The sequence below is a fragment of the Lepidochelys olivacea genome (genome assembly GCF_965140295.1).
Source record: "Lepidochelys olivacea isolate rLepOli2 genome assembly, chromosome: 7".
NCBI classification, from domain to species: domain Eukaryota; kingdom Metazoa; phylum Chordata; order Testudines; family Cheloniidae; genus Lepidochelys; species Lepidochelys olivacea.
Genome location: NC_140417.1, coordinates 14,789,926 through 14,816,671, shown reverse-complemented (window position 1 = coordinate 14,816,671; position 26,746 = coordinate 14,789,926). Strand labels below are relative to the sequence as shown.

Here is a 26,746-nt window from a genome sequence, read left to right as displayed (position 1 = left end):
TGGTTTGAGCATTGGCCTGCTAAACCCAGGGTTGTGAGTTCAATCCTTGAGGGGGCCATTTAGGGATCTGGGGCAAAAATTGGGGATTGGTCCTGCTTCAAGCAGGGGGGTTGGACTAGATGATCTCCTGAGGTCCCTTCCAACCCTAACCTTCCATGATTCTAGTGTATAAGTGGGGTACTAAAAGATGATTACCATCTGTATCCTATTTCTGCTGATTTTGAACTCTAGCTAATCACATAACGTTTAGGGTTTAAAGAAAGGAAACTGCTTTTCAGCTAAACTTCCTTTCTGAGAGTTTGATATGTATTATCTGACAGTTATTTTAATACCAAAATTAACTTGAAGACAAAAAACTAAAAATATAATGCTGAGATGGTAGAATGTTCTGCTGTGACTCTACTTCCAAACTGACTTCAGTTCTGATCACAATTCTGATACATAAACTATGCCCTTAAAAAGTTGGCGCCTGTTCTTCTGGGGGGAAGCTGCTGCTGTGCAAAGTGCTTCCTAGCGTCCTTGCCTGCAGTGGGCTGTGCCTGTGTGGGGTAAGCCAGAGGCACATCCCAACCACAGTACAGTACAGTATATATATAATGCCTTTTGTCTGCCCCCCCAAAATTTCCTTGGAACCTAAACCCCCCCCCCCCGCATTTATATTAAATCTTATGGAAAAATTGGATTCATTTAATATCATTTCACTTAAAGTTGCATTTTTCAGGAACATAACTACAATGTTAAGTGAGGAGTTACTGTACATAAATTCTATGCTATGTAGTCACAACAATAGTTCAATTTGTACAAGTGAGACTTAAGTAACTTTAAAAATCTAATGAGATGGCTTCATGTTTGAAGATTTACGTTGCTTCATCAAGGTTGGTTCTTCTGCACATACTTACATAGGCGGTGGAATCCAAACTGTTGCTCTTCTAAATTTTTTATATATAATTTTTTTTCTTTATCAGAATCCAGCAGGCTAAAGTACAAATCCTTCCTGAGCGAGTGCTGCCTTCAACTATGTCAGCAGTACAGCTGGAATCCCTGAACAGATGCCACATAATTCCTTCTTCCAAACCCACAGCGTGGCAGGACCAACATATACATCAATGGTGGCAGAAATATCAAAAGGTCAGAAACTAATTGTTTTTTTTATTTTATTTTTGATGGCATTTCAAAAATCAATAAGTTCTATCTGTGTGTCTTTAAAGAAAAATGCACAAACTGGGACCCTATATGTCAACCTTCTGCTGTTGCTGCAGATTGTGTGGGTTGTTTATCAGCGGACAGCAGTGGGCAAAATCACACTTTGTATTAGATTAGTTATGTCTTATTTTAATTACCATGTCATTGCTTTGGGGGAAGTAGTGTTGTATGTGTATATCTTGCTAAATTGCAGGGAAGGTATAAGGATTGCCTACACATGGAAATTCACCAGCAGAACTATACTATTAGAGTTATTCTGCTATAATTCTACTGGCATAACTCCCCATGTGGACACTCTTATTTAGGCATAAGAGTGCTTTTTTTTTTTTTTTTTTAGCTTATGTGGCTAAGTCCATATGAAATCTATTAATGTTTATAGTGGCACATAAACCTTTTTTTTTTTTTTTTTAATGTAAGCTAAGAATCCCAGGCTCCCAAGACACATTTACAAATGCATTCTATTTATTGGGATGGTCAGTGTTAGGAGATTGTGGTGATTGCTACATAATGAGAATTAAATCTAAGGGCTTGATTTCTAGTTCCTCTCTCTAACATTTACTTTTTTTTCTCATTTACTTTTTTTTCTCATATCAGTTCCTTTCATCCATCAGTTTCTTTCCTCTTTCATTATCACCCTGACTTCTAGTACTTCAGGTGAATTATAGACCAGTCAGCCTAACTTAGATACCTGGAAAGGTACTGAAACAAATAATTGAACAATCAGTTTGTAAGCACCTAGAGCATAATAGGGCTAAACAAAATAGCCAGTATGGATTTGTCAAGAAAAATCATGTCAAACCAACCTAGTTTCCTTCTTTGACAGGATTACTAGCCTACTGGATGGGGGAAGCAGTACCTGTGATGTATCTTGATTTTAGTAACGCTTTAGAAACCATCCCACATGACATTAACATAAGCAAACTAGCAAATATTTATGTTCTGCATTGTTTTTCTGGCGATTTCTGTAAGTGTACCTGGTTTGTTTTTTCTAAACTGGACTCTTTATCATGTACATAATTGAACCTCACTAATCTAACACTGATTAGTGAGGTTTGTAGAATACTGAGAGCTGGAGGTAGGGCCAGCAAGTTGATATGATGATCTTTGTGGGCAAATAGAAGGGCTTCTTGACGTGCCCTGGGTTTAGCTTTGACTCGAAAACTGTTGGCCATCAGTGCTGCTACTACTGCTTCTGCTGCTGCCTGGGTGCTACTGCCATGGCTTTGGTTTGGCTGTCGGAGAGAAGAGGGACGTGGTAGCTGATTTGTAGTGGAAAATTTTAGAGTGCCATCATTTCCTGTCTTTTCTCTGTGGTTGGGTAAATTCAGCTGAAGGGCAGAGGTGACTTTTTTTGGTGGCTTTATTGATCTATGGGAACACTGAGAACGTGCACCAGTGGAAGAGCATGAGCAGCATCTGCTCGTGGTCGAATCTTCTTCCAGGCATTTGATATGTGGGTGAGAGGTAATCCATGGGTGACGCTGTGTTCCTGTAGTTATCCACAGGGAGGCGACTTCCCCAACATCAGAACCTCTGTGTTTACTTCCTCACTGAAGAGCAAATTTAGATGTCTACTTTCCCTTTGCAGCTGTGCAGTTTAACAAAGTGCAAATCAGTGAGGTTCCATTCTGCTTAATTTTTTGTATTTAAATACATAGTTGTTCCGCTCATGTTAGGAGTGGTGATCCTAGACCAGGGATCGGCAACCTTTGGCACACAGTCTGCCAGGGTAAGCCTCCTGGGGGGCCGGGCCGGTTTGTTTACCTGTCACATCTGCAGGTTCAGCTGATCGCAGCGCCCACTGTCCACGGTTCGCCGTTCCAGACCAATGGGGGCTGCGGGAAGTGGCGGCCAGCACATCTCTCGGCCTGCGCCGTTTCCCGCAGCCCCTATTGGCCTGGAGTGGCGAACCATGGCCAGTGGGTACTGCGATGGGCCAAACCTGCAGACGCTGCAGGTAAACAAACTGGCCCAGCCCGCCAGGGGGCTTACCCTGGCAGGCTGCGTGCCAAAGGTTGCCAATCCCTGTCCTAAACCATAGATGACAATCTCATAGGCTGGATGCATTTTACTGGCTTCTACTAAATACTGTAAAGGAAATTTTATAAATGAGGTTAATACACAGGCTGAATATATAATACAAGAAATAGAAGTTTCTTGGTCTTTTTAAATAAATTGAGAGTGTCATGCTTTAAGATCAGAGGCCCCTAAGTGTTAATCCAATACAAATGATGATGATATGCCCCTTGCTGAATAACTCAAGAATCCTGACAGGTTTCAGAGTACCAGCCGTGTTAGTCTGTATTCGCAAAAAGAAAAGGAGGACTTGTGGCACCTTAGAGACTAACAAATTTATTTGAGCATAAGGTTTCGTGAGCATGCATCCAATGAAGTGAGCTATAGCTCACGAAAGCTTATGCTCAAATAAATTTGTTAGTCTCTAAGGTGCCACAAGTCCTCCTTTTCTTTTTTCAAGAATCCTGAATATCCCAAACTGATATTTGCTTAACACGTTTTTGCTTAAATATAATCCTGTTTCGCTTTCAGTATTGAAATGAATCAGAAAGAAGGCAGGGCATAGCTGATTGCAAGTCCCTCCCTCCCTGCATATGCTAATCAGGTTGCCCCACACTTTTGCAGTGAAAAAATGTGCTTTATGGCCAGAGTTCATCACCTGGAGAAAGTATCTCATCAACAGAAAATGCAAATCCAGACTTTCTGAAGACCAAACCTCTGCAGGAATCAAAAGAAATCAGGTGTGTAGTGCTCCTAAGATTCCTTGCATCTCGATTCTCCCACCTGAGAAGCTGGTAGTTAAACCTAAGAAGCTGAAATAAAGCACATTCATGTTGTAATTACATATCTCTTCATATGTTCTCAATATGATACCCGTGACTGTAATTATATACAAAATATTTCTGCATACTTCAGTGCCTAATAACCTGCCCAGTAAGTAATGTCTACCAGAGAACTACAATATTTGTATTTAACCCATTTGTTTTGGACAAACTCTATATTTTTAATGCTACGTCATTATTCTTGGCATATGTTCAACACAAATATTTCATTTTCAGAAGAGCTAGTATATAATTTTTGATTAAGTATTTTGAAATTTAAATTTAGAAAATTAATTTGATTTAATGCAACATTAAGGTTACATATTTAAGTCAGGAGATGCAAAACATAAAGTTAACGTAGGCAAATAAAGGTTTCTGTGTTGCATGTGCTCTATTTGTAAGTTCTAATAACTAGTGAAAGCATAATATATATGAATTAGTGTTTCTATGAGAATCTTAACTATTTTATTTCCTTCTCTCCTTTTTAAAGATGCACCTTTATGCTCCTGTAATGTAGCTTTTAGAATTTAATTCACTTTTTAAAAAAAAGAGGAGAGGAGAAACTGCTATTGCACTTTAATAAGGTGTTGGTCTTGACTGACAGGAATTTAACTTCAATTTCACTCATTTCCCCAGAGTATGCTCCACTGGGGAAAATCCTGTCTCCTTCCCTGTGCTGCAGAGTTGCACCATTGCAGTTTTGCCAATGGCTGAAATTGGGGATAATCTACAATGTAAACATTTCAAAAGAACCTAACATTTCAGTTTGTGACTCAAGTCTTGCCTCTATCTCGATTCTCATCCATGTACAAAAACCTCTTCCTTAAATTAAGAGGTGTTTTAAGATCAACCTAGCTGGCCTATCAGGGAAGTGAGTTGGAGCTTGAGTGATGCTGGTGCTCAAGCTAATAATGCAAGAGCTCAAGTTACAGTAGCTAATCCAATCACTTTGCTAATCCAATCAGTCTGTGCTGTTGCTGCATGTTTGAATTTAATAACCATTTGAGATTGTCAAATAACAGGCTCAAATGGAATTATTTGATCAAAGATTTAATCAGAGATTAGTTCAACACCATCCAGAAAGAAAAGATATATTACCACCCTTGGTGTAAGTTAAAGAGCTGGCCTTTGTGTCTCTCCCCTGTGTAACTGGTGTGTTGATGGCAGATTTCATTTCCCTACCTAATTCCCAATATATCTATCTTTTCTGTGGGGTATGAAACAAAGAGAAACCGCTTTTATGGATGGAAAAAATATTTTCCTATGATTGACTTTTGCCATATGTTATGTTTTTTAATGTTTTTGTTTACCTCATTACTTATGGAATTTCCTTTATGGTATCTGTAGGCTACATGATGGATAAGCAAAAAGGGAATTCTAACCAGATCACTATTCCTGACAACTGGCAATCCCCAAGACCTCTTTTAATGGATCCCCATTTCATCATTGCAGAAAGTATCTGCAATAATAATTGTTCCTTACCAAACAGTCCTGCTTATATCTCTGTAGACTCTTTTGGTAGTTTGAGGGGGTCTTTTTTCCTGGACATTTGTTTTCTCACAGAGTTGGATGGCTTATAGTCTAAGGGTATGGCTACGCTTGCAGATGTAGAGTGCTTTGAGTTAAACCAGCCTTCGTAGAGCGCAGTAGGGAAAGCGCTGCAGTCTGTCCACACTGACAGCTTCAAGCGCACTGTCATAGGCACATTAGCAGCTCTTGCAATGGCCACAGAGAGCAGTGCATTGTGGTAGCTATCCCAGCATGCAAGTGGCTGCAATGTTCTTTTCAAATGGGGGGGGGGTGGAGTGTGACAGGGAGTGTGTTGTGTGTATGTGGGGGGAGAGTGAGTGGGTTTTGGGGGACTGAGAACATGTCAGCATGCTGTCTTGTAAGTTCAGACAGCAGCAGACTCCCCTTCCCCCCCCCACCTCTCTCTCACACACAGCATTCCACAGTAACAGCTTGCTTTGTCTTGAAGCAGATAATCAGCCAGCTGTCAGAAACAAAGCTTTCAAAGAGCATATCCGCATTTCTACAGCGAGTTAAAAACAATGAGAAGAGTGGCCACTTGACTTAAGGGGATTATGGGACGTTTCCAGAGGCTGATCAGAGTGCAACACCTCATTCACACCGACGCTGTGGTGCTCCAGTGGGGGCGCAGCAAACGTTATTCCACTCGCCGAAGTGGAGTACCAGCAGAGTTGTAGCCGCAGAGTCAGAGCGCTCTACGTGCCTTGCCAGTGTGGGCGGGTAGTGAGCTAGTGCATCTGGGGCTCCTTTACTGCGCTGTAACTCGCAAGTGTAGCCAAGCCCTAATACTCAATCGTAAGAAATTCCTGCATATAAGTCACTCACAAGTTACGGACCAATACTCTGGCCTTACTAGTCAAATGCACTTTGCTAACACTATAAAAAAATTTGGGAGAATATATCAATTTAATATAGGGTAGAACCTCAAAGTTACGACACCTCAGGAATGGAGTTTGTTCGTAACTCTGAATAAAACATTGTGGTTGTTCTTTCAAAAGTTTACAACTGAACATTGACTTAGTAAACTTTCAAAGCTGTATTATGCAGAAGAAAAATGCTGCTTATAACCATCTTAATTTGAATGAAACAAGCACAGAAACAGTTTCCTTAGCTTGTCAAATCTTTTTTTAATTTTCCCTTTACTTTTTTTAGTAGTTTACGTTTAACACGGCACCGTACTGTATTTGCTGTGTGTGTCTGTTACTGCCTGACAGCATACGTCCAGTTCCAAAAGAGGCATGTGGGTGACCAGTCAGTTTGTAACTCTGAAGTTCTACTGTACGTTCTTATAAGAGTAATATGTATTTTGAGCAAAACTAACACATTGGTGACCTGGTCTGGTCCCCAGCTGCGAGGCTGTCAGTTCTTAGCTAATGCCTACACCCTGGGCAAGAACTAGCGTCTGGCCTGCTAGCATCATGCGTACATCTCAGTATTAGTATTTTACAATACTGACTGTCAAAAAATTACAGACAGGGTACAGACACGGTGAATCAAAAGCTTTCCATTCTAAAGAAAGTGCTAATATCTTTAAAGTGGTGAACTCAACCTTGCAACATCTTTGCTGTTCAGTCTTCCTGTTCCATTTATAACAAGTGCTACAGATGCATGCAACATAAAATGGGGTGTTCACTGCAGCAGGTTCACAGAGTGGGGATGTTGCAATTCCCCTTAGACAGAAATACATATATACCTTCTAAAGCTCAGAGCCATTCATTGGACATTACGAGCATTTTTTTTATCCATCTCCAGCACAAAGTTGTCCATGTAATTATGAAAACATCACTGCAATGCTTTATATAAACAAGCAGGGCTTTTCAGTTTTACTCATCTTTGCAGGGAAGCAATGGTTTTGTGGGAATGGTGCATTCTCTGGTATAGACCCTCCAGTTATGCATCTCTCAGGGAAGAACAAGAATCTGATGGACTAGCTGTGCAAATCACAGTAGATATCAATGAGTGGTTACTGAAAACATCAGTGATACAGGAAATCTCCACACACTAGGGACACCCCCACTTTTTTACAGCCAAATAGAATGCAAAATGTCAAAAGCTTTGTTTGAAAGCAGTGAGACATATTTTGGATGCATTCCTCATGTCCTGGAGCCAGTGTCTCTTCCGTGCCTTTTCTGCTATAAACCTAATATCCTGGATTCAAAGGGGAAAAAAGAAAAACAGGACAAGGCAAAGATCATTTTAATGGCTCCCACATAGCAGAGGCTCACAGACCTTCTGTGTTTTTCAGCAGGGATCTGTGAGAGACTACTTCTTGTTCCAGATTTGCTGACTCTAAAAGATGATCAAGTCTGTCATACAGATCTGAGCTCTCACCACCAGAGCATTAGGACAATGGGTTTTTAACTGACCTCGAACTATCTTGTTCCACTGTTGTTCTGAGTGTGTTAGAGAACTCTAGGAAAGGATCTACTAGAAAATGTTATAATTAAAGGTTCACAATGTGTGCAGATAATACTGTAATAATAACAATGTCCCCTACAATGGCCTCAATCCATTGTATACTTGCATACTCCGGCTCAAAATGTCATACCTATCACTTTTTTTTTCTTTTTAAATTATGGTCCATTTATCAGTCAGATTAATGAAAACTCTATTGATGGGGGCACCATCACTGTAATGGGAAATAAATTTACATAATTACCGGAGATTCCTTCCCCTGTGTTAGGCTCTCCCATGCTTGCCTACTGTAACTAACTGGACGTCGGTAGAATCTCAAACAGGTCCTGGCTTGCGGCATAGCTCGACTCCCCCCTCCCACCCGCAAGTCCCCCATCTTTATTCTTGCTGTTCATGTCCGGGGACTGTGATTTGGGCTCCTAAAAGGTATCCGCAGTGGTGTGTGGGGTGGTGGTGGGGTCTCCGCCAATATGGTATACAGCTCTTTGTAAAAGCAGCAGGTCTGTAGCTCAGCACTGGATCGACTGTTGGCCTCTTCTGATATGCCTGTCACAGTTCCTTTGTTTTTCACGCAGCACTGGTACTGATCTCAGTCGTACTCCTTCTCCTGCATCCCCCTGCAATCTGCTTATAGATGTCCATGTTACTATAGCTATGCTTGCACAGCCTCTTTGCCCAGAAGGCTAATATGTCCTGTCTGCTCCAAGCTGGAGAATGTCTGGAACATGTAGCTGACATGGTCATCTGGGCAGCTGCACCGAACAACAGATAGCTGCTAGATGTGCTTGCCCCGATGGACAATCAGGAAAAGGCATTTCAAAAATTTGTGTGGTTTTAAAGGGGGTTTTGGCTTCTGTTCTTCATGACCCCTGGGCAGTGAAGGTCACAGTTGTGACCAGAGTAGTTAGTGTCTGGGATTGTGGGACAGCTGCTGGAAGGACTGTCAGGGTCAACATAGGCAAGGCAATGTTTACACTCATGCTGCATCGACCTCAGTATGTTGACCATGGCTCAACACTGCTCAGGCAGGTGGTGTTACTCTGTTGGCTTAATAGAGAGCATATGTTAATGAAGACAAAGTGAAATGTAGACTTGCAGAGCTAGGTAGATGCAAGTGGCTTGTGTCGAGCAAACTTTCTAGTGTAGACGAGGCCAAAGGTACCAGTTAGGACTGGTTGTGGTGTTTATTTTTTGGCGTGTAAACCTCTGTCTGTTGGCAAATGGACAGAGACCCACCGTACTCATTTCTCATATGCTAGTGAACAATATAAAGTTTTCAAGTTATTAGAATAAAAACAAACAAGGAATTCTTGCGTTGGTACCTTCACGTGCCAAGATTTCTGAAGGAAGATTATTTGACCTAGTAATATCCCTGAAAATAAGGGCTTATACTTAAATGCTGACAGATTTTTAGCTAGACCATTGCAGTAGGTGCAACTGTTAAGACACTCACACTAGTTCCTTTAAATAAAGAAATAAAATAAAATGCCAGTCTTGTGTACTTGAGTTCAGTATCTCAATAAAAGGTTCCTAAATGTGTAATGACCAAAGCATTTTCACTGCAGAAATCAGTCATAATAGATGTCCTTGTTTTGTGTTGGGGCATCAGCTTTCATAGAGAATCATTAATTCCCAGGAAGTAGCCTGTGTCTTCCTCAGTATTGCTAATATCTTAATCTCTCTCACTCTCTTGTTAATTCTTTGAAACAAGCGTTCACTACAGAGATTTGATTTGTTTTTTGAACAACTGAAAAAAGTGTGTTACTGTTGGACAGGTTGAACATAGAGAGATGATGTCACTGAGCCTTTTCCCTTTCATGCTGTTTCTCTGAATCCACTCTGTATGTCGTAGTGCTGTTTCTTTAGAGCAGAAATCAAGTGATCATGTTACTCGTTTTCATATTTGAGAACAACTCCGCTAACTCAGGTCACTCTTGACAGCTCAAATAAATTTGTTCGTCTCTAAGATGCCACAAGTACTCCTTTTCTTTTTGTAGAATTTTACTGTAATCATTATGGTTATGATTTGTTCTACATCTCAAACTGCGCGCGCGTGTGTGCGTGTGTGTGTGTGTGTGTATGGGCAGGTAAACGAACTGGCCCGGTCCGCCAGGGGCTTTCCCCGCACAAGCAGCGGAACAAGTTTGGGAATCATTGTCCAACTGTATTTTCTACTGCATGCATCTGATGAAGTGGGTTTTAGCCCATGAAAGCTTATGCCCAAATATGTGTGTGTGTGTATATGTATGTGTATATATATACACATATACATCTATTTCTCCTGCTGATAATAGCCCACCTTAATTAATTGGTCTCGTTACAGTTGGTGTAGCAACACCCATTTTTTTCATGTTCTCTGTGTGTGTATATATATCTTTCTACTGCAGTGGTTCCCAAATTTGTTCCGCCGCTTGCGCAGGGAAAGCCCCTGGCGGGCCGGGCCGGTTTGTTTACCTGCTGCATCCGCAGGTTTGGCCAATCGCGGCTCCCAGTGGCCGCGGTTCGCTGCTCCCTCAGCCCGCGCCGCTTCCAGCAGCTCCCATTGTAGAACCACTGTCCTACTGTATTTTCTACTGCATGCACCCAATGAAGTGGGTTTTAGCCCACAAAAGCTTATGCCCAAATAAATTTGTTAGTCACTAAAGCGCCACAAGTACTCCTCAGTTTTTTTGCTGATGCCACTCTGAAACCTATATTCTGTTTGTTTTTTAGGGTCTTGTACCACACTCATGGTATCAATAATGCAACTATTATTTGATTTTAAAACAGACACTTCAGTAATGTTACTCATTTTTCCTTCAGTTAGATAGCAATGGACTTGTGACTTGATCACAGTTTTGTACTTAATATGAAATGTCCTTACTCAACAACTGTTTTACTATGAGGAAGCACTCTTTGGATCTACTTACTAGACTACTACTGAGCTGAGACTCAGGTGATCTGGATTCTGTTTCTGGCTTGTCCACAGATATTTTTTGTGTGTGTGTTTTAACTTGTCATTTGGGGACACTGGCAACTTAAAAATCAAACATCTATGTGAGTACTTCTACCTGCTGTTTTTACAAGCAACACTTACCATTGCTAATTCTTTAAAAAGTATTCTTTTGAAGTAAGGGAGACAGTTTACACCAGCTAATTATCTGGCCCATTGTTCTCAATTTTTTTTTTAGTTTGCATGTGCATTTCATTATAATAATTTCATTGTTTAACCTGTGTAGTCAGTCAGTTTCCCCTCCTACCCCCCATTGCTGGAGGGGATCATTCATTACAACAGGAGAGGGATAAATATGTTTAAACTACAAAAAAGTGATTGTAAAACCCACACAAATTAACAGTGGGCTAATGGACAGGCAAACTACCTGAAACTACTGATAACTTTTTATAAAACTGACTAGATTTGAAGGTGATTATGTACCTTTAAAGGCCACGTCTGCTTGTTGATTATTTGTCATTAAATGAGATTTAATCTCTGTTTGTTTGTTTATTTGTAAATCTGCAATGTGGGTACTGTGTATCTTCATGCATTTTCAAAATATTTTGAGATTTTTTTGGATTGAATGTGCTAACAAGTCCCCAGTGGTGTTATGTTGATTGACAATTCGTGGCATTTTTAAATAAGTAGATGTCTTCCCAGATTATTTTCTCCTCTCTCTCCCCCATATCTGTTTGAACAAGATCTACAGAAATGTTATGATTCAAAAGTAAATGTTACGTTTTCTGTTTCAGCGGAAGTTTCACTGTGCTAGTTTGACTTCTTGGCCTCCGTGGCTCTACTCCTTATATGATGCTGTAAGTATAAACCAGATTTTACCCAGGTATCTGTAATCAATTTTATGTTTTTGGGTATTTCATTATTAAGTAGCACAAAACCATATAATCTATTTTTATTTTGTGTTTTTAAGTACTGACTGCGGCATTTTCAAAACATTAGCCAAAATGACACACATTTTAAAATATCTTCAACAAACTTACACATTTTGCTGCAGAAATACTCAACACAATAACAATTTTTGTTTTTATTTCCAAATTAGTAGCTTGGATTTTTATTTGTTACCTTATAGTCTGTGTACATGACTTTAGTAGAAACCGTGAATCCCCACCAAATATGACTTACCCTAATAGTTGATCCGGTACTGAAAGGTTCAGTGTAGTTCAAAAAAAATACACATTTAGAATCCTTAATCAGCTGTTCCCCTCCCTCCCAATAAAGTCTGCTCAATCTTTACCACAATCATTATAAGCAAAACAGAATATGCATCCTGTGAAGAACTTTAGCAGTACCAGCCCTGGCTGTTAGTGTATTACCTCGTCTGTGAAATCTTGTGGTCCCACTGCAGTCAGAGGAAGTTTTGAAACTGACTTCAGTGAGGCCAGGATTTCACTCCTTGTGTCCTGTGGAGGGAAAGTGGACTATGCATCTGGTCACAAGGGGAGCGAGGGGGGCAGTTCTGCTGCCAGCCACCCTGATACTACCATAGCATAGAAATCCTTTAAAGGTAGTTAATTTATTTTCCAAAACTGATCAGATCTCTTGTTTCTGAGAAGTATCCCCACCTTGCCTGATGGGAAACCTAGGCTGATTTTTAATTTATTAGCTTAAAATATGTAGACATATAGATAAACTGTCTTTGTGCTAAGCTTTTTAAAAGCTAATGTCCACTAGAGGCCAATAGCTCACTCCCCATTTTGCTTTTATTTTAAAGGGGAAAAAATGTGTATTTAAATTACGCTTTTCTTCTAATGAAAGGAAACCTTAATGGAAAGAGTCAAGAGGCAACTACATGAGTGGGATGAAAATCTTAAAGATGAATCTCTTCCATCAAATCCAATAGGTATTATAAAATTATGTTGCTTGGTTTTCAGCAAATTTGTATTTTCTCCCCTCGTATTTTGTTAAAGGTAATGATCTTTTTTTTTTTTTTTTTTTTTCTTGCTGGCTAGCCCACAACTTCTACTAGGAAGAGATTATGTGTAGTGAAAGCACATACTAGTCCATTAACAAAGCACCTTTACCAAAAATTTTCCAACACACTTTTAGCACTTGTTTCCTGACCTGCTAGAAATTAATTTTTAAAGCTGGAAAGTTCAGCTTTTGAATTTTCTGACTGACCATGAGATGGGACTGTAGTAGTATATCAGGCCTGTGCTTGTCCTGTGGTCTAACGGTGCTTTTGATGACATAAGAACAAGGATGAATACAGTAAAGTCCATTACCTTATGACAGCATAAATTCCAAGGTCTGGTTAAAGGCAGCTGATTTTTATATAATTCTTAAAAATAAGACTCAATTGAGTATATCAAGACTGAAACGTGTGACTATTGTTTGGGTTTGTTTTTGTTCTGTTTACAAATCTGGCGGGGGGGACCTACGGAAATGAATGCACACAGAAAATGCTTATCCTTCCCATGAGATAACACTTAAGCAAACGTTGATATTAGAGCCAACATTGCCACTTGGTTACGGTGTGTGAAAAGTGTATATTTTTGCTAGTACAATCTTGTTTAGAAAAGCATTGTGCAGACATAGAGAACTGAATAAAAGGCATCTGTATTTCATTTTTTTATTTCTTACATTGTAACAGGCATGGTGCTTTTCTCCAGATTTTTCTTACAGAGTTGCGGCTTGCCTGCCAATTGATGATTCGTTACGTATTCAGCTGCTTAAAATAGGGAGTGCTATTCAGCGACTGCGGTGTGAATTAGATATTATGAACAAAGTAAGTATCTTATTTATGTTTAATTTACGGTGCTTTGATTTAGTGTCACCAGGTAATAAGAGTAGAGTTTGTATAATCTATAACAAAATATAACTTGGAAATGGCAGAATTTTTTTTTTAAGAGGTGGTATTTTTTAGAACTTTTTTTATTTTTCCTATTTATTTTTAACTTTGATAGAATATGTGCTCCACTGATAGTGGCTGGCCCATTATATTTAGCAGCAGACTCGCAGTGCATTTTATCCTTTTTTTCCCTAGCGCTAAAGTACTTGCTGGCTTTTTTTCATCTTGAAAGAATGACAATCATATTTTTAAAATGATGTTCCAACACTTCATTGTACATTGCCAGCCAAGAGATGGTGCTAGAAGCCTGATGCAGTTAGTACCATTCTTTCAAAAATCAGAAAGCATTTACAGTAAAACATACATTAATGAAATATTGCTGTGCCATGATAAGTGGAGTGGATTTTGGTGCTTTTTAAAGTGTGATATATCCCTACAATGATAAGACTATATAAATATTGGACTAAAAGGATTTTTACATTCAAACATCTACTACCCTGATAAGCAGCAGGATTCCAAGATGCTTTAAAACTTGTCTTTTGTTGCCCTTTTACATGGGTTTTCTGGAACTAAAACTTAACCAAGACTATCTAACGCAGGAATTACAATAGCTGTGTGTCCAGATGGGCTGTCAATCTAGTGTACATGTACTAACTTCACATGAAAGAGCTAGGAGAAATGCACAGAGGAGCATTGGAGAGTTAATAACAGATGACAGAAAGCTGAGGTATTTAAGGCCTATTGTGTTTCAGTCTTCACTAAAGAGGTTAATGGTGATCAGATGTGTAACAGAGTCAATATTAACAAGGGGGAAGGAACACAAACCAGAATAGGGAAAGAATTAGTTAAAGAATGTTTAGATGTTAGAGATATTCAATGCAGCAGGCTAGGATACTTAATTCACGCTAGGGTACTTAAGGAACTAACTGAAGCAATATCGGAACCATTAGCAATTATCTTTGAGAACTCATGGAGGATGGGTGAGGTCCGAGAGGACTGCAGAAAGACACACGTAGTACCTATCTTTTAAAACGGGAACAAAAAGGACCTGGAAAATTAAACACCAACCAGCCTAACTTAGAAAGTGGAACAAATTACTCAACAATCAAATCGTAAGCAACTAGGGAAAATAGGGTAATAAGTAATAGCTAACATGGATTTGTCAAGAACAAATCATGCCAGACCAACCTAATTTTCTTCTTTGACAAGGGTTACTGGTGGGGAAGCAGTAGCTATAGTATATCTTGATTTTCAGTAAGGCTCCTGACATGGTTCAGCATGACATTCTCATAAGCAAACTAGGTATGTGATATAGATGAAATTACTATAAGGTGAGTAATTTCTGGTTGAAGGACCATACGCAAAGGGTAGTTATCAGTAGTTCTCTGTGAAACTGGGAGGCTGCACCTAGTGGAGTCCCACAGGGCTCTGTCCTGGGGCCAGTATTAGCCAATATTTTCATTAATGACTTGGATAATGGGGTGGAGAGTAAGCTTATAAACTTGTGGCTGAGGCTAAATTCTGAGGCGGTTGAAAGCACTTTGGAGAAGACCATTAGAATTCAAAATGACCTTGACAAATTGGTTTGAAATCAAGATGAATCAGTAAAGACAAGTGCAAAGTCTTTCCCTTGTGAAGGAAAAATTACAACTACAATATGGGGAATAACTGGCTATGCAGTAATACTTCAAAGAAAAGGATCTGAGGGTTATAGTGGATCACAAACTGAATATGTGCCAATAATGTGCTGCAGTTGTGTAAACTGCCAATATCATTCTGGGTTATATTAAGAGTAGTATCATATGTAAGACAAGGGAGGTAATTTTTTTCTCTACCTGGCACTGGTGAGGCCTCAGGTGAAGTATTGTGACCAATTCTGGGTGCCACAGTTTGGGAAAGATGTGGACAAATTGGAGACAGCAACAAAAATGATAAAAGCTTTAAAAAAACCTGACTTATGAGGACAGGTTAAAAAAAACTGAGTACGTTTAATCTTGAGGAGGAAGACTGAGAGGGACCTGATAACAGTTTTCAAATATGTTAAGTCAAAGTTCCCTTGAGCCCATGGCTCATCAGGGTGTCATAAAGAGGACGGTGATCAACTGTTCTCCATGTCCACTGAAGATAGGACAAGAAGTAATGGGCTTAATCTGCAGCGAGGCAGATTTAGGTTAAATATTAGGAAAAACTTTAACTATAATAATAGTTAAATACTGGAATAAGTTACCAAGAAAGGTTGTCTAACCTGTTCTTAAAAACCTCCAGTGATGGGGATTCCACAAACAGGGATGGTCTAAAGGAAAGGAGTACTTGTGGCACCTTAGAGACTAACCAATTTATTTGAGCATAAGCTTTCGTGAGCTACAGCTCACTTCATCGGATGCAGACTAACACGGCTGTTACTCTGAAACCTGTCATTATGCAAGGGATGGTCTAGGCATTCTTGGTCTGCCACAGCATGGGAGGATTGACTAGATCATCTCCCATGATACCTTCCAGCCCTACATTTCTGTGATTTTTAGGGCTGCATTGGGAAAATTTTCAGATAGGATTTCTCTAATCATTTAGGAGATTAGCCACCCCTTTCCTGTTGCTGAAATTATAAAATGTTCTAATGTTAACACTCATGCAATTCCAAAAACTGCATTAGGTACATCTTTTTATAAATCCTAAAAGAGACTAGGAGACCTGAACTGCCCTTATGAAATATATAGCATTGACTTTAGTCTATAGTCTTTCCTTGCCCAACAATATAGGACACGAGTGTACATGTGAAGATCCAGCTGTAAAAATATATTATATAAATCTCTCTAACTGTTGGAGTAATATATAATATAAGGCCACTAAATTGATTACATACAGAATCAGCCAAATTTTGATTTATTTTTGATTTAGTGTTGTAACTGAGGTCAGAATCTGGCCTATTGCCTTAATGCATGTGAAATATATTGTATTAGTAATGCGTTTTGTGAATAAAACTTGCACTGCTCTTATGATAAACAGTTTATTTATATAGCGCTAAAAATGTGCATAGCACTATACAGAAATAATACATACATGATTCCTTTCCCCAGAGAGTTTACATTATAAATCAGACAGTCCTAGTGATTGAAACACCAGGTAAAGAAGGGAAGGATGGACAAAGAATAAAATAAAGGAGAATATGGGTGATGTCTGATGCTTAAATTCTGATAATTTTAAGATAAGTGCAGTAGAATGAAAGAACAATAGAAGATGGCACACAGGAATGGGTTAGTGGTGGGGAAGTCAGGCAAAAAGAAGTGGGTGTTGAGGAACAGGAAGGAAAGTAATGACAGTTGGCACATTATTAGCGGGAAGTCATTCAGGGTATAGTGCACATCACCAAAAAGCCCCCCAAAAGGCATAAGTAAGAGGAAACAAAAGGAGCAACATGCTGAAGTGAGCAGGACATGAGGAATAGGGGTCAGAACTTAGTTGGAACCAAAAGTACGAACTGTGATTTACATAAATTGTTTTAAGTGAATATTGTTAAAACAACATTTTGTTTCATAAACTTATTAAATTGTTTCACTGACAATTTCAAAAGTATTATTCTTTTTTTAAAAAAGGTAGGAAATATTTTATATCTCAAAAATTTATACTGGAATAAAGTATTATTATGAACTGATTTTTACAGGTTTAGTTTCTGGGAAAGGTCAGTAATTTTGTTCTGTTCCAGCTTACTTTCTAGTAATTTTAAGTGGTAGATTAATCTGTTACAGTACTTCACAGGGGTCATAGGAAGAAGGGTGGTGAGGGAATCAATCCATTTAATTTTAAAAATATTTTTTCTTGAAGTTAAAAGCACTCTTTCCCAGTATTTCAGAACTTAATACATTTTGCCGAAATTAAAAGCTCATGTTTATACTTGTCCTCCTTTTCTATGTTACATATTAAATAGCAACATCTTTTTATTTCTCTAGAAGTATTAGTTTTTCAAAAGCTCTTGAAAGAATAGTCCTTTTCCTAATTTATTACAGTTACATAGTCAGAGACCTTTTCTTTTAAAAAACAAAAACAAAAAAGCTTGTGATTATGTTACTTTGATGACAAACATGCAGAAGTGAGTAAAGTTGTCCTAATGATAGTGTATTTGTTTTTCTTTTGAAGTGTACATCTCTTTGTTGTAAACAATGTCAAGACACAGAAATAACAACTAAGAATGAAATATTCAGGTGAGTTTTTAATTAGTTTAGTCTCTTCTTTGGAAGACATGCAATTCCTGTACTTTGTCAACATTACAATAAATGAAAATTGGATATGTATTAATAGTTTTGCTCTTCCTACAACTCTCATTTTCTCTTTGCATTTTATTCTTCTGAGATTGTTCTGAGCTGATCAATAAATATTCACAGGAAATTCTCTGTGTAAAACAATATAGATAAAATAAACTCAGACATCATCCAGTCCACAGACATCTAACAAAAGGGTTATTTATGATGACTTTAGAATAATAGAAGTTGGAGTTTGAAAGTCCATGTTATATTATCTGGCCCAGCATCCAGCCACTGTAGGGTTGTACTCTTAGGGTGAATTTTGGAGTCTAAATTCTTGTATATCACTGTAATATTTCGGATCTGATTAACCTAATTCAGAAGTAATAGGGAAAAAAATCTCAGTTGTGCATAATACTTCCACATTTTAACAAGCACTGATTTCAGATTACTGTATGTGATTTGAGTATCATAGATGTGCTATTAGTATGTTATGAAGCAAGGAAGACATGCATCATAGGATATGACGTGATGTCAAACAGTCTAAAAATCATTCTAAGAGTTGTAGTAGGCAATTCATTCTTATATGTATGACCTATCCATTGTCCTTATTAATAGGTATGTCAATATAGTATTTCTTGAAAACAGTTACCACTGCTGGTGGCCTTGTCTCCAGCTTCACCCAGGATAACTAATATCTGTCTATCACCTATGATGATTTGAAGGTTAAAAGATTTCTTGGCTTAACAAAGGTTCTTCATAGTGCTTTTTTTGTTTTGTTTTGTCCGTGTGATAAGCAGCTATAGTAATTATCTAAACGATAGATTGTGGAACGCTTAGCTGCTGCTATGTTCATTTGTGGGATGTCTTTTTTAACTACTTTTTTGAAATTGAGACATTAGTGTGGTAAATGCTTATTTTTCTGACTGCTCAATTTTAAAGGCAGAATTAAGAGGATGAGTAGTGTTGCTATTTGTTGTAAGTTTTTACTCAGTGGAGGCAAGTAATGTTCTCTCATGTAATGAAGGTGCACATACCTATTTTTATTCCATCTTTTAATACTGTAACTCAATAAATTTTGTCTACAAGCATATTAGACTGCTTTTTATGCAAAATATTTTTAAGCATTTGGCAATTTCCTTCCTCTATTCATTTTCTAATTAGAGTTGTTTTAATTTTATGAACACTTTTCAGCCCTGTTTTCCTTTTTGATATATGTCTTGGGAAATTATCAAAGTACATAACTGGCTCTTATTTATCCGTTGTAGTTTATCCCTGTGTGGACCCATGGCAGCATATGTGAATCCTCATGGATATGTCCATGAGACCCTTACAGTGTACAAAGCCTGCAACTTGAGTCTGAGTGGCCGACCTTCTACAGAGCACAGTTGGTTTCCTGGGTAAAACAGTATTTCTTTCTACTAATAATGTACTCCAGTATTACAAAATACAGTTCAGAAATCTTATTAGCAAATAATAGAAATTTATAATTCTGATTTAAATGCATTCTGGCCTACAAACGCTGAGAAGCAGACATTACATTATTTTCTAAACTCTTAAAAATGATAATTTAACTACTGTAAATGAAGAAAAAAGTAAATTTAGTATTCCTTCTTAATCTAAAATAAATTGGACAAGTTAGACAAAACGTATTGAAAATTCTCTTGTACCTTTAAAATTGTGCATACGTTTTGCCACGTTTTAAAAGTTGTTTTTGAATAATTCTCTTTTAATTACCCAACCAGCATCTTGATAAATAACTATATATAATAGGGAGTGTTATAATTTGTATTGTAGTAGTACCAAGTGACCCCAGTCAGGTAGGTATCAGGGCCTCATTGTAAAATAGATACTCTGTCCCAAGAGGGCTTACAATCTTTCATGCAGATGGCGAAAGAACCAGCAACTAAAGTGTCAGGTGACATTAACTATCACCTTAAAATCTGTTAGCTGTAGGATCATGTCTTTCATTCTTTTTAAAAACATTTCAGTCTCCAGAATGATACTACTGTTACTTCTTCCCTCCCTCCCTCCATCCCCAGTTTGAATTGTCTTCGGTATGTAATCTCCAACCCTAGAACTTTCTACATAGTAAACTGTGACAGTCTCTCATTATGACTAGAGATTATTTACAAATCTGAGGACCTTGTTTTAAACTATTTTGGTTGTTTATATTGCTTATAGTTGGGAATTCTGTCTTTCATGGACTAAAATATATAGATTTGTATTTATTTTATTCATATTAGAAACTTTAAGTGGTGCACACTTTAATCCTGACTACTGATTCCTCACTATCAAATATCTGATAGATCACTGAAAAGGATTAAGTGTAATTTACTTCTGTTCTCCCTCAGTCTCCTCCGTTTATCTTTGATGCTTCATCACCACCCTCCCTACAAGTGTAGTTGAATCAAAATGCCAAGCAGAATATTTAGCATATTGATCATTTCAGACCATGTCGTGTTACTCATCTTGTCTAAAAAAATTACGAGGAAAATCTCATATATAAACCATATAACTGGACTAGTAGCTTCTTAAGTAGGTTGGCGATTTTGAATACCCAGCTTTTAAAATAAAATAGAAAACTTTAAATAATATATTTAAACACAGTCCAGCTTCTGGAGCATATAAGTGGGATATTTATTTCCGAAGAGTTTCTCTGTCTATGACATAGACAAGTTTATGGAAAGCATATTATAATTATTTCTGTAGGGACCAGTGCTGTCCCTACAAAAATTTTAAACAGGGAATTGTACAGCATAAACAGATGAATTCTGAAAAAAGCCATATTGTTTCTCTGCAGATATCTTTGGTGATAAAAAGATTTAGAGGCAAATACAGAAAACGTGATGCATAAGTGGAATTGTTCCTATATAGAATATTTAGAAAAATCCACGAACTGTCAGCTATGCTTTAATAATAATCGAAAAATAGAAATATTATCTTATCCAGAGACTGATTTAAATGTGCAGTGATATAATTCTGCTGTTTGAGGAAGTAAGGTACTTACTTTTCAAAATAACAAAGGTGTTTATTCCTGAACCATTTTTTAAATAAACTCTTTAGCACCTGTAGCACTGCTGGAATAATAACCTAATTTTGAAGCTATTTGAGTTCCGAACACTTAAAAAGTGTGTACGCTTCAGCAGGTGAAAGATGCGAATAAATCCTGTTTTTCTAACTTGAAGGAGATAGAGGGCAAGGAGGAAAACAAAATGTACAGGTGCAGGAACTGTCTCAGATCCTGCCAAGAATCAAAGGGGAAACTGAACAAATTTAGAGCAGTCAGAATTGTTCATGGTTTATCCATGGACTTTTATTTTCAAAAGGTTATTCCACAGAACAAGTCTTGGTAAGGTAAAGTGATACAGATCAATTTCTCAAATAAAATTACAGTAATGAATTCTTTTAGATAGTGCACGTGTTTGAAAGGTTGATCTCAGCTTCTGCAACCAGTAAGAGTTGCATCTGAGTAATTGGATTCCTACATCAAAGGGTTCCCCCCATTACCCACAGCCTTGTCCTGAGCTCTCCCCTAAAAAACCTCGGGATATAACATTTTGGGTGTGGTGCAATTTTTGTTTTTTTTTTCTGTCCTTTATCTGTTATTTTCTTAAGCAACCACTATGATCCTTTCTTCCAGCTGAAGTTTAGGTTCCCTTAAAGTTGCCGCCCATCCCTCCCAGAACCATTTAAGCTTTTGGTTTGAATAGACAAGCATATTTTAGAATAATTAAAAACAAAACAAAACAACAACTTGCACTTGTAAGCTTGTCATAATTCACATACAATTTGAAATGTAGGTTGTGTTCTACAACTCTGTCCTTAACTTTAATCCATAAATCGTTTTCTGCCTCTTTCTTTCTGTACCATACTATCAGAAATAATTTGCTCATCAAGTTTAACTCACCTTTAACCAGTCTGTCTCTCCATGGTAATCTGTTGTCTCCTAAAGGAATTGGACCCTGTTTTTGCATTCACTTGCTGACTTAAACAAATGGATAGCTACCACAATAGCCATTCCAGGGTACTTGACTAATTTGCACACGTTTAAATTTGCCATTTCTCACTTTGCTGCCTGCTTCTCCTTTGAATACAAGTCCACCTGTCAGTGGTGAGTGATGTAGATGGGCGGTCATCAGGATATATGGAAAAACCAGTTCACTGACTGATCTGTCAGAGCAGTGGTTCTCAACCAGGGGTCCAGGTCTCCCTGAGGGGCCGTAAGCAGGTTTCAGGGGTCCTCCAAGCATGGTCAGCATTAGACTCGCTGGGGCCCAGGGCAGAAAGCCAAAGCCTACAGCATGGGGCTGAAGCCCAGGGACCTGAGCCCCATCACCCAGGCCTGAAGCCTGAGCAATGTAGCTTTGCGGGGGGCCCTGTGGCATGGAGCCCTAGGCAGTTGTCCTGCTTGCTACCCCCTAACGCTGGACTTGGCTTTTATATGAAGAAAACCAGTTATTGTGGCACAGGTGGGCCTGGAGTTTTTATAGCATGTTGGGGAGGCCTCAGAAAGAAAGAGGTTGAGAACCTCTGTCTCAGAGGATCTTTTTTCTTTCATGCATTCATCACAGAAGGCATCTGGTGACTCATATTATCTGTTCTGAAGTTAGTCCTTACTTCTCACTCTCAGATTTTCTCCTCTGGAGGCAGTAGAATTTTGGTTTTCTTCCTTTTGAAGCCATTGCTCTATCAAGCTAGATGCCTCATTCTTTATTAAATCCATCAGCAACTCAGAAAAATCATTCTCCTTTAAATATATCCTTAAAACCATCCCTTATGTCTTAAGTTTATTATGATAAGCATTTTTGATACTCCTGTATTGGCACACAATAATTAATCATATTACTGAAATATATAGTGAAATAAAAATGCTTTTACTATTGTACTTTTGTGGACAATATAATAATGTTAAAGGCTGAGATTTTCAAAGAGACCTAGGGAGTTTGGTGCCCAAGCCCTGTTGAAAAATCAATGAGAATTGGGTCCCTGAATCCCATAAACCCATTTGAAAATCCCAAACTAAAACTGATATTTTCTTCTTACTGAGTTATTTAACTGTTCCAGTTCCATTAAAATGTTCTCATGAATGATGTGACTCCTGCCAAAACACTTTATTTTTTTTTTTTTAGGTATGCATGGACTATAGCCCAGTGCAGAATTTGTGGGAATCACATGGGGTGGAAGTTCACAGCTGCTAAAAAAGATCTGTCTCCTCAAAGATTCTGGGGATTGACCCGATCTGCTCTCCTGCCTAGAATTCCAGAAGATGGATCAGGCCACGATAGAACACCATTACTTTGCCTGTAATCTAGTAAACCTGTTTTTGGAGTGAATAAGCAGCCGCCAGTATCTCTCAATTGAACATGGTCAATGCGGCTTCTGATGCTTGCTTAAATACGTTTTTTTTTTTTAAATGAAAGCAAAGAAAAAGACAAGCATCATTACATTTTGGGTTTGGTGCACAGACAAGGTACTGTTGTTTCCAGATATACTGGGAATTGAAGGTTGTGTCTTAAAATTTGACACTGGAAAGAGAAGTACAGTGAGAGACCAGAAAATGCATCTGATTCAAGGAATGTCAGATAAATGCTGAAACAGATTACTCAAACTTGCCACTGTATAATTTAAGAAGATGTTTACTGCAATTGAAGTAAGGTTAAAAGATACGCAAAAAAAAAGCACGATTAAACAGTATTTGATTCATACAATTTATGTATGATGGTAAATATCAAATTTTGTTTGTGGGATATTGGCTACTAGTATACTTCAAGTATATTTTGCTGAGAAATCCTCGTTTCCAATTATATGAAATACTCCACGTTCACACAGTCTTTTTCAAATATTTGCCTAAACAAGTATCAAAGAGTGTGTCAGGTCCAAACCTCTGTACTGATTGATGTTGCATTGGTTAATGTCATCCTTGTAGCGATGCTGTAAATGGTAGAAGCCAAGCACTTACTGATATCTGCTGCTAAAGCAACTACTGTATAAAATTCCTTTCTAAAGGAATCCTGTATTACTTGTTTTGTCCTTATCAGTTATTTCATATACTTAGCATGTTTGACATGTTGATTAGCAATCGCATAAAAACTAAATTATGAATATAAAATGTACAGGTTGATTCCAGTGCATAAAATACATTGTCATTTGTTTCCATAATACATTAGTAAATTTCAGTCAATAAAATTAAATAGTTTTACATTTTTTTAAACAATTTCCCTCTGAAATTAATTTACCTTGTATACGTGCCTAAAGTTTGGTGATGTAATCTGTGAAATACTTCACACTGGAAATTGCTCACATCTGTATTTTGACTAGGGAGAGGCAGCATACCTTTACTGCTTTTTATGTTTGCATATCATAAGTGAAAGGCTGTGCATTTATCATCATTCTTTCCTGATAAAGGAGTAATTTTTCTAAATAAAGCAGAAATCAAAGGCAGGTTTGTTTTTATGAGACACTGTGCTACAGAAAAGGGTGCCAAAAAGGGTGCAGCTTTCGCTGTTTTTTCAGAATGCACTTTGATGGTAGAATCTGAAGATGACAGATTTCTCCTATAAATATATATATATATTCCCCTCTTCTGTTCACTCTTTATTTGTTCAAAGTAAATCTTAGAGATCCTGTATGTGTGGTTACTTGTATTGTTAAAGAAAAATTATACTAAAATGTTTAAGATTATATTTATGAAATGCTTCATCCATCCTCACATACCATGTTTGTTTATTGTATGTAGCATTAATATGTTACTCCAGTAAAGGAATAAGGACAAATATCTTTAAGAGATAAGTAACTGACTTTACTGATGTTGCCATGGTGTGTTGTACTGAAGCCAAAAAAAGATTTTCAAGTGATACAAGATGTTATATGCTGAAAGGGTATTAGAAAACTTTATTATGTTAGATATCTAGAGAGTAATGATGGTGTAACTCAGGTTTAATTCCTTGAAGCCTTCTACCTCTGTGCTTCTGTGATGTTTTTAGTTATCACATATACATCTGTAAAATCAAATTTTACTTTATTCTGCAACATTCTTAACTTATCAGTGAGCGGTGAAAAGCAATATTAGTTTAAACAAAATTCTGAACAAATAGAGGGTGAAAGATGATTCATTTTCTTAGAGCATTCTAGATTTTATTTGTATTTTTAGAATCAGCTTTCAAAAAGATTAAATGTTAAGCACTCGTTTGAAAGGAGCAAGAGTCTGTGAATTATCTGTACTATAGTCATTCAAATTATATTGAGGTGTTTTTTCTAACTTAGTTTGAATATTTTTTTTCCTAAGGTACTAAGCACCTGAAGTTCCTATTGACATTACTGAGCTTTGTGGATGCCTAGCACTTTTGAAAATCATGTCATTCACTGTTAATATTCACTGAATTGTGGTGAGTGATTTTTTTCAAAAAGGATGTTGTCTTCGGCTATCATCAAACCTAATAGTGTGCTTTTATTTTTGGCTAGGTCTGTATCAGTTTGCCTCAAGTAAAAAGATCAGAATAACATTGTGAGACAATATTTTAGCATGAAATAAGCATACTTTTGGTATTGTACATATATAAAAATGTAAAACTAATATAATAGAGATCACTAAGAAGTTAATTTAGCAGTAACTTAATGTTGTTGTTTTTCACTCTACCTAAAATTCTGTGTAATGTTTGCCATTACAAAGTTCATGACATTTTCTAAGTTGAAAACGTGTGATTCAGGTTAATTGCAAAGAAGATAAACTCTGTTGTGGGACACCTCGCCATTAAAAAACTACAACTGTAGGGATCCTTAATATGTACAGTAGGACTTTTATAGTATGGATGTAGAATTGTAAAAGGTTCTGTACATTAGTTAGAATTTTCTATGCTTAGAAAAATAGGTTTTCTTTTCTGAGGAAAAATTACTACAATGTTAGGATTGTCAGCTGTTATCAGTAAGTTATTCAAATACAGAGATTACATACTTCGGAGAACCAAGTACTAAACAAATCAGTAAACATCATGAAAACAGTTGTTTCAGCTTCATTCAGTTGCTTCTTTTAAAGTCATTATTGCGGTAGCACTAAGACACCACATTGATCTGAAAGTCCATTTCACTAACAAATATCAAGATTTCAAAATAATTTCTGTTAAATTTAGATGCATAAACAGATCCATAATAAAATGTTTTCTGTTGCATGTAGCTATTTCTGTTCTAGAGTGTTCTGGAGTTCTATATCTCTTATTTTATTTTATAATGCTATTTTTGTACATGAAACATTTTGGTCATCCACCTGTTTTTCATCTGACTGTTAAAACTTCTTTGTAAAGTTGCAGGTAGGGTAACACGCTCTCTTTAACTGTTCCTTTGTCTGCCTTTTTAAACAAGTTTTCAAAAAATCTCATTGCTTGCAAACATTCACGAAAAATAAAACTCTTTCAAATATATTTCAAAACAAATGCCTAGGATCATGTTTTTGGGTGGTGCTTGGGCTGGGAAGGAAAGATAGCATTTTGTTTTGTATTATTATTTAGATTGTGGTGTTATTCAAAATGCCCTAGGTGTGTTCCAAAATACAGAGGACACTGTTTCCACTTTAAAGAGCATGGAGACTGGAAAGGCAAAGAAGGACAAAAGATGTAAGATAGTCAAACAATATATAAGCAAAATGGTACACACATGGCTCAGTAATTCTACTGGGTTTTTGTTTGTTTGTTTTGTTTTTGAAGGGGGGGGGCTAAATGAAACACTAAAGTCCCTTCCCCTCCCCCATCAG

At 37.5% G+C, this 26,746-nt stretch overlaps 1 protein-coding gene across 2 annotated transcripts in view; it reads left to right on the top strand.

The window, feature by feature from the left end:
• CRBN (cereblon) overlaps positions 1-26,397 on the top strand; it is a 48,083-nt gene extending 21,686 nt beyond the window's left edge. For both annotated transcript variants that reach the window (XM_084633688.1, XM_084633687.1), the window contains exons 5-11: positions 966-1,128; positions 11,712-11,774; positions 12,733-12,817; positions 13,587-13,702; positions 17,897-17,961; positions 19,269-19,400; positions 23,133-26,397. In XM_084633688.1, the coding sequence (XP_084489814.1) occupies positions 966-1,128; positions 11,712-11,774; positions 12,733-12,817; positions 13,587-13,702; positions 17,897-17,961; positions 19,269-19,400; positions 23,133-23,310 (802 nt within the window). In that variant the 3' untranslated portion in view covers positions 23,311-26,397. The remainder of the gene's footprint in view (positions 1-965; positions 1,129-11,711; positions 11,775-12,732; positions 12,818-13,586; positions 13,703-17,896; positions 17,962-19,268; positions 19,401-23,132) is intronic.
• The last annotated feature ends 349 nt before the right edge of the window (positions 26,398-26,746 follow it).